The 16,127-nt window shown below is 39.9% G+C and overlaps 3 protein-coding genes and 1 pseudogene across 3 annotated transcripts; all 4 read left to right on the top strand.

Moving 5' to 3' along the window:
- The first annotated feature begins 1,643 nt into the window (after positions 1 to 1,643).
- On the top strand, positions 1,644 to 5,125 carry cldnd (claudin d). The gene is given in 3 exon segments (XM_020635498.2): positions 1,644 to 2,469; positions 3,999 to 4,556; positions 4,559 to 5,125. Coding segments are annotated over 3 exon segments (1,110 nt in total). The 5' UTR covers positions 1,644 to 1,986; the 3' UTR covers positions 4,628 to 5,125.
- Positions 5,126 to 5,456: 331 nt separating this feature from the next.
- On the top strand, positions 5,457 to 7,967 carry LOC109985239 (claudin-4-like). The gene is made up of 3 exons (XM_065962839.1): positions 5,457 to 5,762; positions 6,219 to 6,491; positions 7,109 to 7,967. Exons 1-3 carry the CDS (start codon positions 5,628 to 5,630, stop codon positions 7,544 to 7,546), a joined length of 846 nt encoding a protein of 281 aa, XP_065818911.1. The 5' UTR covers positions 5,457 to 5,627; the 3' UTR covers positions 7,547 to 7,967.
- Positions 7,968 to 8,106: 139 nt separating this feature from the next.
- Positions 8,107 to 10,190, top strand: LOC109985237 (claudin-4-like; annotated as a pseudogene).
- A 2,235-nt stretch (positions 10,191 to 12,425) lies between these two features.
- LOC109985304 (claudin-4-like) lies at positions 12,426 to 14,228 on the top strand. The gene has a single exon (XM_020635590.3). It carries the CDS (start codon positions 12,901 to 12,903, stop codon positions 13,876 to 13,878), a length of 978 nt encoding a protein of 325 aa, XP_020491246.1. The 5' UTR covers positions 12,426 to 12,900; the 3' UTR covers positions 13,879 to 14,228.
- The last annotated feature ends 1,899 nt before the right edge of the window (positions 14,229 to 16,127 follow it).

The raw sequence follows: 16,127 nt of genomic DNA, 5'->3' as shown, positions 1-16,127 counted from the left end.
AAGTTGTTACAGACCTCAAGTCTTTTGCAAACAAAATATGACAATAACAAAAAATTATAAAAGGTGACCAGTGATGTTCAAAGAGTGAGGAGGTCAGCCAGGAGGTTAGGTGGGATTATTTATACGGTGAAGAACATAAACATAAACACACAGAATAGCAGTAGTTTATAAAATAATTACTTATTATAACTATAACTTATTAACTGCCAGCTAACATTATGAAGCTATTTGCTGCAATAGACACTTTGTGATAATAAATAATCGTGTGAGCAGAAAAAAAGGAGACAGATGAAGGTCATTCAAAGACTCTGCCTGAAGTTACCGTGTTTTGACCTAAAGGATCATGAAAACATGCTTTCATGAGAATCATTTTTGTATTTACAATGTCGTTAAAACATTGTCTTGCGCTTCAATATTTTGACAAACAACGACAAACACAAAGGTGGCCAATGTGAATGTCATTACTTTTGCAGGTTAAATTATAATCTTGATATGATGATAGTGCAAGAGGAAATGTGAGGAGCCAATCCAGCCAATGTAGTTGCTCAGATACTCACAGGAGAACTAAAACTCACACATTGGTTGTGACACAGTAAAAGTCACATGTCTGTTCAGATTGTCATGCTAGTTGTAGAAATGTTTTAGGAAGAAAGAAAATGTTTGACAAACCAATTAATCATCTTTGTGATGCTTAAAACCACGGAGCTGAAATCTTCAAGTTCAAAACCTCCAGCTTTTGCACCACCAAGTGGCAGTGAATGTAAACTCACTTTTAACTGAACACCTTCAGATAGTGGAGAGTAAGTCTTGTGTGAAAAACCTGAAATAAATTATTAGATTTAGCCTATTATACATATTGTTGAACAAGGGCTGCAGGAGTCAAAGTTTATAATGTTTTGTCTAAAAGAACCTAATATGCTAAAGTACTAAATATATTATGTTTTAAAGAGTTTTTGTTTCACTTGGTAGAAAAAATGTAAATGGCACAATCATTTCCTCTAAGGCTGTAAGGTGTTATATAAGCTTATATATATCCTCTTTGGCTATCCTTTGACCCTTTTTTGCTCTTTTTGGCGAATACAACATCTAACAAGCAGACCCAGCAGGTTAGCTGAGGCTCACTGACCAATTAGCACAGCTGAAATCACTCAGCTTGATTGCTACACCGATAACAAAATATTAAACAAAGTGGCCAACAGGAATTCACCAGGGAAATCTCATGTTTGTTTTCTTTACAAAAAAAGCTAATTGTAAATCAGGACAATTCATGAAGTGCTCTTAATAGAAGAATGGGACTACTTGGCAATTAACTCATATGGAAATAAACCCTGCAATGCTTCGTTTCTTACAATGATTCTTCTGAATTACCAACCTTGACATTTTTCATTCAAATATATTTTAAACAAAAGTCACGTGTGGAAATGTACCTGCAACATGTTTTTGAATATTCTTTACTTATGACTTTCGAGTTTAAAAAAAGACTCACTAAACAACAGAAAATGTAAAGCATAGGCTACTTGACACAAATAAGGGGAAATAATTGATAATTTTGATTTGACTAAATAAAATTCATTTATTAGTGAAGAGAACAGAAAGATAATAATGTACTTCATTTAAAATGTAAAATACATGCTACTAAAACTTTGTCATCTCACAACACACCTAAACCAAATCCAACTTTGACTTACACTACAAATCAACCAATATGAGGATAACACTATGACACAAATTTCTTCTTCTGTTGAGTTTCATGGCTGTTCGCATTCATATGTGTTGCATTACCACCACTGTCTGGATGGTTGTGACTCCATTTAATGACACAAACTTAATTACCACAGGTGTTCTCAATTTGAACAATTATGAACAACCAATCAGGGGAAACAACACCCACCATGTTGGTATAAAACTGCAGTTCAGAAACTAGCTGGTATTGCATTAACACGGCAACTGACTAGTCACTCAGCTTCTCGTAAACTTCTGACCACGATGGCATCTGCAGGCCTCCAGATTTTTGGAATCTTCTTGGCGTCCATTGGTTTTCTGGGAGACATCATCATCTGCGCTCTGCCCATGTGGAAGGTGTCTGCTTTCATTGGAAACAACATTGTGACAGCGCAGGTCTTCTGGGAGGGCCTGTGGATGAACTGTGTGATGCAGAGCACCGGACAGATGCAGTGTAAGGTATACGATTCCCTCCTGGCTTTGCCCCGTGACCTGCAGGCGGCCCGAGCCCTGGTGGTGATCTCCATTCTGATTGTCTTCATGGGAGTCCTGTTTGCTGTTGCTGGGGGAAAGTGCACAAACTGCATTGACGATGAAGTTGCTAAGAGCAGGGTGGCCATTGCTGCAGGCGTGTTCTTCATTCTTGGTGGAATCCTGTGCCTGATCCCTGTGTCCTGGTCCGCTCATGCCATCATCAGGGACTTCTACAACCCCATTATGATCGACGCACAGAGGAGGGAGCTTGGAGCGTCACTGTTCATCGGCTGGGGATCTGCAGGACTCCTGCTCATTGGCGGTGCACTTCTCTGCTGTTCTTGCCAGAGGCGGAAGGATAGCAGATACTCTGTTAAATATTCTGCACCTCGCTCAGCAGCCAGTGGTGGAGCTTATGTTTGAAAGCCCACCTCGTACTCATGTTCGCGTTCTTTTCTTGCTCCAAGAAATGGGACTGAAACTCTTTAAGTAATATTTTAATGTGTTTTACTCCAAATTTTTTTTTAAATTAAAGATTTTATTGATGAATTTAACCTGGCTTGTTCGTGTGACTCTCTGCAGTTCTCTACTTAAAGTACATCGGTAAATAACTGCTTTTAAGCAAGCGTTTCACCTAATGTGAAGTGACCTCTTGAGGTTGTAGCGACGCACAGGTGCTACTGGTAATTAGCGGTGGCTCAGTACGGTTAAGTCACTGGTTCCACGATCCAGCATGTGAATATCAGGCTTACATTATGAAGGGGTTTCTTCTTAACAGCTGACTTGCATTTACATGAGTAAGGTAGCTGTCAAATCAGTGGTGAGCGACCGGTTTTTCTCTTAAATAATATCCTTAAGACTATCTCAAATACTTTGCACTAGAGCTAGATATTTTAAACCCTTAACTAAGGCTAAAAGCAAAATGGCTGCAGCTACTAAATGCATTCCTGAAGGCTTGACAAATGTGCATCAAACTGAATTTTTTTTTTTGAATCCGTCTCAACCAAATAATTTTGCTGTTCAGAAATGCTCCATAACTGCAATGGGGGGGGGGGGGGGGAAACAACAACCCTGTCTGAGCCATGACCAATGCATTTTATTGGGTTGTGGTTTCTATCTTGTGCATTTTTCAACAAGTGTCTTAAAAATGTGGCCTAGAAATGCATTGCACTAAGCTCTCAGGGCTGTTGTTCAATAAGTCTAAATATTCATGTGAATGCCAAACCAGGATGATACTGCAGACATCTGCTAAATCTTTACTCTGTATTCTAAGTGCTTGGTTTTCAATCATGTCACACTGGTAAGCATAAACATTGCATGATATCATCCACTCAGTCTTTCCATGCATTAGTATATGTTGTCTCTCCTCCAAGCTATAAATAATTTTTAATAGAAACTCTACCTCCAACCACAATGTTAAGTTTTCTTGAGCAGTAAATGATTAAATGAATGTTTTAATAAATTCAGTGGTTAAAAGGAGAAACCTTTTCTGGGTCAGAAAACATTTTTTGATACAAGACTTCTTTTGTTGGCAGCTGTCTCCTCCCACCTTCTCATAGTGAGCAGGAATCAGGACAAACAAGAAACCTGACCTGCAAAGTAGCAGAGTCCCCTCCCCTTACCTCTGCCTTCCCATACCTGCTCTGAAAACAATGAAGCAAAACAAAACCAGTAGCTTCAACAGCAGAGTGAAAGCGCTGTGGAAAAAATGATCTCTGACTCAGAAGGTGGATTATTTTGTCTTCGACTTTGAGGCAAACTTGACTACCCGCCTTGGATTTTTATTTTATGACAAAATGAAGACTCAGCTTGTGGGTGTGTGTTTAGCAATTATCGGCTTTCTTGGCACCATCCTCATCTGTGGACTGCCTGCATGGAAGGTGACAGCCTTTATTGGTGCAAACATCATCACTGCTCAGGTCTTCTGGGAGGGTTTATGGATGAACTGTGTGATCCAGAGCACGGGTCACTCGCAGTGTAAAGCCTACGACTCCATACTGGCATTACCACAGGAACTGCAGGCTTCCCGGGCTCTGATCTGCGTCTCCATTGCTGTCAGTGTGGTGGCCATTGGGCTCACTGTGGTTGGGGCCCGCTGCACAAACTTCTATCGGGACGACAGGCCAGCCAAGGGTCAGATTGGTCTTGCTGGGGGTGTTGTGTTTATAGTGGCGGGGCTGCTGTGCATCATTCCTGTTAGCTGGTCGGCTCACAGCATCATCACTGGTTTCTTCAACCCCTTGGCCACCGAGGGGAGGAGGGGGGAGCTCGGGGCTTCCATATATGTGGGCTGGGCTTCTGGAGCTCTGCTCGTCATTGGAGGAGTGGTTTTGTGTAGCACCTATAGATGCTGAAGATGACGAGAAGAGAGGAGGATGCCAGGATGGACATAAAACACAGACTGCGGTCAAAACATAGAGTAATTGTTTAACTATGATGGGCTTTGTCTAAGATTTTGATCAAGACTTCTTTTTTTTATTGCACTACTGACATTTTATAAATACACAATTCTGAGTAAAAACAAGTTTACATTATTGTACACAACCATAATGTTTAAGGTTGTTTTTAAAATGAAGGATTTTAAAATGAAGTCTTTTTAAGATAATTATCAAGAGGAGCATCTTTGAACAGTTTTCAGTATCGCATGAATGATGAATGCTGCAGGAAGATTTTTTAATTAAGGCCTTGATGTCATTTTTTAAAGCATATTTTTTTACAAAATGTATTTTTAAATGTGACAAGGACATTTTCCCTTTATTCAACAGTTTGTCTTTTTAAGTAGAATCAGATGTATCTTTTAGTACATTATAACAGCATAAGGCAAAGTAATCAGCCTCATGAAATGTACCTTTATTTTTGTATCATGCAAGATTTATATTAACAGTTCAATTGTATAGAAAAAGTAATAAAATTATTTTTGAGTAAGTGATCTTCAGACTATGAATGGTTCTTTCTCTGCATATACAATCCCAATAAATTCACCTTGTGTTTTTGAGTTTTTGTACTGAACTTCTGTTCCTGTCATTTTGTATTCTAAAACTGCTATTTCTGAAATGCATTGCAAGTAACACAACTTCCAGATACTCTATTTCAGTTTGTTTAAAAGCCTGAAAAACTAGACTTGTTTTTAGCTCAGAGGTGTTTGAGCACTCTGTATTTACAGAAAGCTGACAAGATATGTATCTCTAAGGGACGTTTGCATATCTCTGTTTATTTTTGTGTCATCTGACCACTTAACATAACAGGAAAACCACACAGGTAACAAAAGCAGCTTACTCTCTGTTTTAACAGAAACTAGACAAGAGAAATGTAACACCTACCCTCTCTTCCTGCCAAGAAATAGTTAAGATTATACTTTGTTTTCCGGAGTGTCAGTGGATATTTTAGTTCTCAACAGCTCTGGAATTACTAAAGCACTGCATGTTTTTCAAATGGGGGGCCAGGGCATGCAGATTGGGGGCCTGGCTCTGGCACTGATCGGTGTTTTAGCAGTGAGTTTGACGTGTGGACTACCGATGTGGCGTGAGACATCTTTTGTTGGAGCAAACATTGTGACAGCACAATCAGTAAGTCTATGCATGTCGCAGAGAAATTCATGTCATATACTGCATGCTAAATTCACATATCTTCACTGGTTTATTCATGAAACAGCAAAAACATTTTCCAGTTGCTATGGGCTGGCTGTGGCTCACTGGAAGGTCAAGGGTTCAATCCCCAGCTGGGCAACATGTCTGATGTGTCCTTGGGCAAGACACTTAACCCCAAATTGTGCCCTCTGCTTCAGTGGCGGTGTATGAATGGGATTAGTTACTTCTGATGGATGAAAAGCATAAAAGTGCTTTGAGTAGTCAGAAGACTAGAAAAGTGCTATATGAGCTTATTTACCATTATGGAACACAAAGGATTAATCCTGTACAGATAATTACAATTATTTTACCCTTAAACTGAACATAATGTAAGATGCTCCCTTACACAATGGAACACCACATCACACATAATGACTATCTCTCTCTCTGTTTCAGGTGTGGGATGGTCTGTGGTTTCATTGTATCCTTCAGGCCACAGGTCAGCTGCAGTGCAAGAGACACGCTACCCCCATGACACTGACCTCAGACCTTGTGGCTGGACGTGCCCTCACACTCATCTCCATCATTGCCGGGTTCCTGGGCTTCATCATCACCCTCCTTGGAGGAGGCGTGGCCAAATGTAGCAGCGCTAGCCGTGACCCCTTGGAGTCACCGTCCTACTACTCCTCCTCCTCCTCCTCCTCCTCCTCCAAATCCTACAGAAAGAAGGTTCTAAAGTTGTGGTCATGTTTTGTATTTCTTTCAAGATTTTTTTTTCCGGGGGGTTTTATGCCTTAATTTGACAGGACCCTGGATATAGAGTATAGGACATTTTGGGGAGAGAGTGGGGAATGATTTGCAGGAAAGGAGCCACAGGTGGGACTTGGAACTGGGCCGCCTGCTTGGAGGACCAGAGATCTCAAGGGCTTTGTTGGCTCCAAGGCTGCCGATTGAGCGAGAAGCAAATTTATTGTTAAAGTTCACATACAAAAATGACAAAGCAAGTTCACTTCAGTCATGCAACTACAATTTAAGTTACATAAAATGAAATTCACTGGGCTTTGCAGATATTTAAAACAAGACAGTATAATCACTTAGATTATCATCATTTAATACCACATACATCAGCACCAGATAAATGCTATTTCAAAGGAATCATTTGAAAATTTCTGTATGATTGTGATAGTAAAATTCTGGATAGCGCTGTCTAACAAAAGACAATTACAGCTAATTTCCCCAATAATTGTCTAAATCTTCTTTTTAGGGCAATGAACACACTTTTGAATATGGTTTAGTAAAAACTCATAGAAGTACTGACCATTGATAGGATGACTTTCTGTTTCCAGGCGTGTCTTCTTGGTGGAGCTCTGTGCATCCTGTCAGGAATCCTGTGCCTGATTTCAGTCATCTGGTCAACTGCAGCAACCATCTCAGTTTACAACGACCCCTTTGTGGTGGCGGCCATGAAGAGAGAGGTGGGCTCCTCAGTCTACATTGGCTTTGCCTCGTCTGTGCTTCTCCTGCTTAGTGGTGCGCTGCTCTGCTGCGTCTGCAGGGAAGAGGAGAGAACCCCACCCTCCTATTACTCCTACATGCCGTACAACACCGACTCTCAATACACTGACTATTCATCCCGTATGGCCATGCTGAGGCCTGATGTCATGACACCAAACAGATTGAGGATGAACAATCGTCCCTCAAGTGTGATGGAGCACGTAGCCCAAGTGCACAACAATAACTCCTTTACGAAAGCTCAGAGTGAGGCTGGGGTGTATAATGCCTGAAAAAGATCTAGGACACCAGAAAAGGGGAGGGGCTTATTCATGGGAAAGTAGCCAAATCTGGTAGCCTACTTGAAATTATTCTTCCTTCTGCTCCTTTTCATTCACGATTTGAGATTTTATGTTTGAATATATATTATTTGTCTGGCAATGAATGAAATAAATGTAAATTCATAAATTAAAAAAAACACATCCTGAGCAAGTCAAAACAGTACAGCCTACTGAGTGACCAGTCATCAAGAACTCAAGCTCTGCTGCCAATTGTTTGTCAGAACATCTCAATGTAAGCCCTGTGAAGATGTCAGTCTAAAAAATACTTTTTTGGCGAAATGTGTTTAAAATGTTGCAAATTATTTCTGTTGGAATGTGTGCAGTTAAATGTGGTCTTAAGTTTGAACTCAATAAAGATCACAAACTTCAATTAAACCTGAGATGACTCACAGCATATGTAACATAATAAGAAGGCATATTTATATGTTAAAGGGTTGATTCCACAAGAATTATTTTAAATCTAAATAGGATATCACCTATTCTTAATCTGGATAAATTGTTTCGATGAAAAGATGGTTTTGTAGATTTAGAAAGGTTTTGTAATCTATGTATAAAAATAATGTCAAGATGATTATAATTTTACAACTGCTTCAAAAATAACAAAATGCTTTTGTTTCAGGTTTATGTTCAAGGTCACTTTTGCTAGATCAGTGGCCCATTTGTCAAATAATATCTTCTCTAACACACTGAGCACTGAACACATCACACATTTCGTCCTGTGTAAGTATTGCCGTCTCTGCTGACAAGAGGGAATTTCCCTGCTGATATTTTTTCATACGTCAAAGAGCTGTTGGTATCGATTCCCGTGATCCCTGTGGAAATGACTGGAAACCATTTCAAATTCATTGATCTTTGCCTATCAGAAGAGTACCTGTTCATTTAAAACCATGACTCTTGATTTCTTCTTTATTTGGATAGTTCAAGAAGAGATTTGATTAGGTGTTTAATAAGTTAAATGACTAATGTAGCTAAGTTCGTTTATTTGAAACAGATAAAAAAGAAACAGACACTAAAACTGAGGTTACCACAGAGCAGTGACATTGTTTCAGTGTTAATCACTTGGTATGTCCCTCTTTGCATAGTCAGTATCTTTCAGACAAATACCTCACTGCCTTCCTAAAGCTACGTTTAAAATGTCATTTAAAGAACACTAGTGCATGTGTCTTTATTCAAGACCTTGTGTTTTTCTATTTACTTATTCTGTAAATATTTTCCCTTTTACAGTAGGTGTTTTTTTGTGCACGAAACTCCGCTGTCCTTTTCTAGTTGTAAAAACAAAGTGGTCAGGCGACATTTCATCACAAACCAGTTTCAGCTCAAAATAACTCCTCTGACATCAACTTTAAAAAAAACACCTGTACGTGAGGAAACTGCTGTCAGCCTGTCCTCTGAGTAGGCAATAAAACATTAAAAGTAGGCAGATCTTTGGTTTGGCCCTGGCCATCATCGGCTTTCTGGGAAGCATTATCGTCTGTGCTCTCGAAAGTCATAGCCTTCATCGGTGCCAATATCATCACCGCTCAGGAGATCTGGGAGGGTTTGTGGGTGTGACCCAGAGCACAGGCCAAATGCAGTGCAAGGTCTATCAATCAATCAATCAATCAATCAATCAATTTTTATTTGTATAGCGTCAACTCATAACAAGTGTTATCTCGAGACACTTTACAAAAAGCAGGTAAAATACCTTACTCTTTGTCTTTTAACATTACAAAAGAGCAGGTAAAAAGACCTTACTTATTGTTATGTTACAAAAAGCAGGTTAAAGACCTTACTTATTGTTATGTTACAAAAAGCAGGTTAAAGACCTTACTCATTTTTATGTTACAAAAAGCAGGTTAAAGACCTTACTTATTGTTATGTTACAAAAAGCAGGTTAAAGACCTTACTCTTTGTCTGTTAACATTACAAAAAGCAGATAAAAGACCTTACTTATTGCTATATTACAAAGACCCGGCCTATCCATCATGAGCACTTTAGCAAAGCAGCAAAAGTTACAGTGGTAAGAAAAAACTGCCTTATTAAAAGGCAGAAATCTTCGACCGGATCCCCGGCTCATGATGAAACAGCCTTCACAGGCCTAGACTGTGCCGGGCTTGGAAGGGGATAGGGGGAGAGATGGGATAAAATGCAGGAAGATGGGATAGGGAGCAAGGGAGTGGGGGGGGGATGGACGGAGGGGTCTATGACTCCCTCCTGGCCTTGCCGCCAGAGCTTGCTCGTCATCTTGGCCATCATCATTGGCATCTTCGGGGTCCTTCTCGGCACAGGAGGGAGCAAGTGCACTAATTTTGTGGAGGATGAAAGGCAGAAAGTGGCCATTGCTTCTGCAGTTGTCTTCATCATCGCAGGTCTGTTGGTGCTCCTTCTCGTCTGCTGGACCGCCAACACCATCATTCGTGATTTCTACAACCCGATCCTGACCAACGCTCAGAGGAGGGAGCTTGGGTCAGCACTCTACATCGGCTGGGGCTCGGCAGGGCTGCTGTTCCTGTCTGGGGGCCTCCTGTGCAGCTCTTGTCCCCCCAGAGATGAGAATGAGTATGATGTAAAGTACTCCAAGGCTCGCTCTGTGGAGAGCAGCAAGGCCTATGTTTAGGGTGCGTTCGAATAGTCCCTCCTATCTCCTTTCACTATCCACTTTACCTTAACCCCGGGGAAAACGTCATGACATTAAGGAAAGAGAGTTCATAAAGGACTTAGGGAAAGCTCTGACAATCCGACCACATTTCAACTAGGTGACGTCATTAAATGCGACGGGCCGGTGGAGGTTAATGACGCGAGTCTGCCGTGTTGAAACTACAATGTTCAGAAAATGGACTACTAAAAGCGCATCTAAAAAACTTTCCCCTGTGCCTTCTTGCCGGTGAAATAATCCTAATAACCACAAGGTTGGGATTGAAATAAAAGCAATATAGGCTACCAGGCTACGAGTAACAAAAGTGAAACCATCAGCTTCCTGTCCACTCAGAAATCAACATCAAAATAAGTATGATTGTATCAAATTAATTGTTACATTTATGCAAGATATAGCCTACACATAATGTTTTAAGCATACAAATGTACAACTGCACAAATCATTCCTAAGTGAATGAAATATGTTGAATAAAACATCATCTGGCTAAAAATGTCTCTTATCTTTTATCCCTTACATGATCTGTATCACTTTACGATCATCGTTAATGTTCGTGAACGGTCGGATGCGCGACTCGCTTTAAAATGTTGCGGCCGCAAAGAATGAATTTCACCCTTTAGATATATATGTTAATCAATAAGTTAAGCATGTGTTTTACTCTCCAAAAACATACTCAAGAGTGATGTATTCTGTTATTGTGTGCATTTTCTTTGACTGATTTGTTTGTATGGCATAAAATCACCTGGACTGTTCTTAATGAAATAATGATATTCAGAACATATGTGAAAACATCAGCTATGTATGAAACACGTTTACATAAAATCCACTTGTATTAGTTACTTTTCTGAGCCACACAGTTTGCCTTCTTTTATATCTTTTATATATTGTATTGATGATTTGTATGTTGATTATGTTAATGATTCATATCAACTGTTTGAATGTACTTCATACTATGATTGGGCATGTGAGGGTACATTTCTCCGAAGCTTTTTTCCATCTCCTTTTGGCAGGTTTTATATGTTCAAACGGAAGACACCGTTTGAGAATTTGAAGACGGTGACATACAAACAGGATAGGTGACAATGTGTGTTCTCCCTGCCAAAAAGTGGGCTAAATAAACAAAAAGCTGAATCATAAAAAATGTGTTTGTGTTCATGTTTTAAGTTTGAAAGTAAGGCCAACCCCTTTTCATTTCTTATAACACTGCTGACGAATTTAAAAAAACAACATATGAATAATTAACACAAATAAACAACACTACACAGTAATGCCATTACTTTTATAGATAAAAAGACTTGTTTCCTTTAAACTTGAAGAGATGATAGTGTGCAAATACAAATTCAGTTTAGTCATCACCAGAGGTGTAGTGGTGCCTGAAGAAGTGGGTATACTCTTAATTTCCCGCCTTAATGTGTTGGGAGTGTCCCGTCCAGCAGAGGATAAACGTCCACTGTTATAAACAGTGACATGTAAGACTACTCACAGTGTGGAGCAAAATGAATTGAAGCAAAAGTATCTCCTTTACACCTTACAAGATTGAAGATTATTCTGAGACTTATTAAAAGGTTAGTTTGTTTGTGTGTGTGTGTGTGTGTGTGTGTGTGTGTGTGTGTGTGTGTGTGTGTGTGTGTGCGCACACGCGCTTGAGTGCTTGGATGTGTGTGCGCTTGCATCTGTGTGTGTTTGTGTGTGTATGTGAGTGCTCGCATGTGTGTATGTTTTAAACGGGTTTTTCTGTGCAGAAGAAGAATGAAACTGGTTTTGGGAGATTGTGTTTCACATACTCCTTTGTTACAAGAATGCACTCTGCATGCTCTCCCCTCCACTGACCTGCACATATGCAGTGCCAGAGAGTGTTTGAACATAGCCTGTGCACACACACAAATTAATGGTGTTAAATCTCATTTGCCTTTCTTTTCTTTTCTTTTCTCAAAAAGACAATATATAAACAACTTTTCGGCACCTCGTGATAATTCATCTTATGAACAAATCTAATGCCAATAGAGGCCTATCATGCTTCCTGCTTTATCCAAAGCTTATTGTTTTAAAGTCATCTCTTGTGATAAAGACAATGAGGGAGGGATTAGGTGATGTCACCGTTTCACAGCAACCTCTCTCTCTCTCCCTCTCTGTTTTTATTTTCTGTCAACCACCTCCCCTTTCTTTTTCCCAATAGAGAAGGTGTGGTTCATCTACAATTTGACCAGAAGCACTCAGCAGCTGCTCAGTGCTCTTTCCTCTCGAAAGAGCACTCTCAGGTAAAGAAAGAAAGAGAGAAGACACAGGTGAGAGAGGTGGAAGGGGAGGAGAGGACAGCAGCTAGGAATACGAAGGAGGAGGGGGAGCAGATGGAAAGTAGGCTGTAAACAAATGAACAGATGATGAAGTGAGGCACGCCTTGTGTTAAGTTAAAGCTGTTAGACAACTGAAAAATTCAGACAGGACTCACTGGAACTTACTGGAATAGCTACTCCAGAACATTGCAACTTTGGCAAGTTTGAAGAAACATGCAAAGATGGAGACGTGTGAAAACAGCACTGAAAGACTGACAAACGAGTTACTCTGAAAGAGAAAGGACTAGAGGTGAAAGCTAAAGACGTTCCACAGAAGAGACTCCAAAACTTTGTGAGTATACATTGATCAGAGTCACAGATCCTTTTTCCTTCCCTCCGCCATGGCCTCGATGGGGATCCAGATGCTGGCCAGTGCCCTGTGCCTCCTGGGTTGGGCCGGGGTCATCGTCAGCTGCGCCATGCCCATGTGGCGGGTCACAGCCTTTGTGGGCAGCACCATTGTCACCTCCCAGACCATCTGGGAGGGGATCTGGATGACCTGTGTAGTCCAGAGCACAGGGAACATACAGTGTAAACCTTATGACTCTCTCCTTGCCCTCAGCGCAGACTTGCAGGCCGCCAGGGCTCTCACCATCCTGGCCATCACTGTTGGAGGCATAGGCCTCATTCTGGCCTTTGTCGGAGGGAAATGCACTCGCTTTTTGGATGAAGAAGGAGACAGGGTTAAGGGCAAGGTGGCCTTGGCAGCGGGGGCAGTGTTGATTGCCACAGGGCTGCTGTGTTTGATTCCCACCTCCTGGGTAGCTGGGGCAGTTGTGAGGAAGTTCTACACCGCCTCCATAGATGCCCAGCGGAGGGAAATTGGAGCCAGTCTCTACATTGGCTGGGGAGCATCCATCCTGCTTATCCTGGGAGGGGGTTTGTTCATAAGCTCAAATTGGCCTTTAAAAGCCCACAATGAAGACAAAAGCCCCTCCGTCCGCTACCTGGTGGTCCGCTCCTCCAACGGGTCGATCCCCACAGGTTCTCATCGCAGCAGAGTGCCGTCAGCAGAGTCTCGGCCTGTTGGAGCCTTGTTTCCGAGGTCTCAAAGCAATGAGGGAGCATCCACAAAATCTCAGATGTACACAAGGCCTCCCTGGGAAGATGGGCCTGATCAGGACTCAAGGCAGCAGTCAGAAAGATCGTGGGCAGCGTCAACAAAGTCCCAGATGAAGAGACTCGAGTCGACTACATCTGAAAACAGTGAGGCTCCTTCTACAAAGTCTCAGCTGAAACGAGCAGAAATGGACAATAATTTATCAGTCAAGAGTGACAATGAGGCTATATCCCCGGATCCAGCGAAAACATACCTGTAATACTTACACTCACAATGCACTTACAATTATACATACAACATGAAGGTTTGACACATTAACAGTTGTTTAGAAGTTTGTTTATTTTGTGTGTTGAGTGATAAGTGAGTAGTTCATGAAGTTGATTCAGCATTTATAGTAAGTGCAGTTATCTTTATACTCAAACATGTTGTTTTGATCAATGGACTGAAGGGAAGAGGTATAGACTACAGTCATCAACATGCAGAAGAATAACAGCTTTAATATGTTATGTTTTTCACTGAGGGTGAACTAAAAGCGAAATACAGCAAGAAACTCAGTCAAAGTGTAATGAAATATGCCTTTGTTGTCTGTTTTTTTTTTTTTTTCAAAAACATCCTTATGTGAGACTGGGATCAGTTTATTTTGCCCAGTGTTTATATGCACTGAATGAGGATGAATCCATCCACATGACCTCAGACTTAACTTGTTTGCTACTGCTGGACAAATAGCAACTTTAACCCGTGTGCTCCTTTGATATACTCTGCAGCCTTGAAACATCTCTTTGTGTGATAAAATGTTACATTTTTGTCTTGTGCAGCTGCATTAGCAACAAATATTTCTGTAAATGTATTGATTTTGGCTTTTCTCACAACTATAAAATGTGATTTATGTTTTTTTTTTATTTAGGCTTATGTAATTAAAAGATATTTGAACTTTAACTAACAAACTGCACTGTTTGATTGAACAACATATTGCCTGTTTCTCCTTATAAATGCATCAAACACGATAACATGTGACACACGAGCTGAAAATATCCTGTCCTTTAATGTTTACAGCATCCCTGAGCTCTCAGTCATCTTCGTGGCTATTAACTTTCCACAGGACAAACTGGTTTGACAGAGAGTGAGGTTAAATAGGAAGCGTGTAGTGTTAGCGGAGGAGGGTATGATGTGTTTGTGAAGGATTCAAATTCAGTTTCAGTGAATCATGTTTACAGAACATTTGTCCCAGTTTGACATAGTGTGTGGATGGATCATTATCTAGTCAAATTAGAATTCTTCTGGTTGTTTTTGAAGACAAATTCAATAGAACAAAGAAACCAATATATGTTTTCTTTAGTGCAACACCTTGTGTTATGGAAAGAAACTGACTGAAACTGCAACAGCTGGCAAGAATTTACAGAAGTGATAACATGTTACAAAAATTAACAAAATTTAAGCTAAACTTAGGTTTTAGGGGACGATTGCACCTCTGCTTGTTTTGCTCCAATTCAACATGTAAGTCTTGTAAAATGTGCTATAGTAACTTTTATTATTATTGAAGGGATTCTACTTTAAACTCCTAACATTAACCTTTACCAAATAAATGATAAATAACACAAGTATTGAAGGAAGGACATATAAATACATGTGAACATTATTTGTGGGACAGTCTCAATGACCTACTTGAAGGCCCCTTCAGTGTAGATTTGTTAGCGCTGATGTTATTTTTTGTAATCCATGAAACAGTGCCATCTAGTGATCAAAGGTACATTTTTCAATATTATAACGATGATGAATTGTTAGCTGATATCGAAAACTGTTTTTTATCTGCAACATGAGTATAAAATATTTAACTGTACTTTTACATGGGATCAAGAACTCAGTTTTCCTGCCCCTTCTACCCTGCCTTATCTCGTCTATATTATTGTATTGCCTTTAAGAGTCAGAAATCAGGGAGAGAGAGTGTTGGGAATGACATGGAGGAAAGGAGCACAACAGCACCCCTTGGGATGAGTTTTTAACATAATGTTTAATATTCAGAAGATGTATAATATTCAACTAAATGTATAATATTCTATTATAATCGTTCACATTTTAACATGTTTTTATTTTTTTTATTTTAGAGTAAGTAAACAAGTGTGTCATTTTTATGAATTTGTTGTACTTTGTCTTATTTCCACTTGTATTAGCGCTGCAGGTGGATGGAGGCAAATTAAATTCACTGTGATTGTACTTGTTGCAAATTTATGTGACAATAAAGAACCTTCATTCTTGAACTTTGATGAAATACATATTCTTCCTTAATAAATTTAATATATATATATTTCAGAGATTTAAATCTGGCTAATTTAGATATAAATGATAAAGGCTGTTTTTTTTGTGAAGCTTGACTTTTTAAATCAAGCTTAATTTTCTTACAGTTGCAAAGCTTCAAAATACTTACATAAAGGATGTATTTGTTATGCAAAAAGAGAGCGAGAGAGAGAGAGACAAAGTTAGTCCGCTATGCTTTTCAGGTCCTTTCTTACA

This window comes from Labrus bergylta, chromosome 14 (assembly GCF_963930695.1).
Source record: "Labrus bergylta chromosome 14, fLabBer1.1, whole genome shotgun sequence".
NCBI lineage: Eukaryota > Metazoa > Chordata > Actinopteri > Labriformes > Labridae > Labrus > Labrus bergylta.
This window is presented reverse-complemented; position numbering and strand designations above follow the sequence as displayed.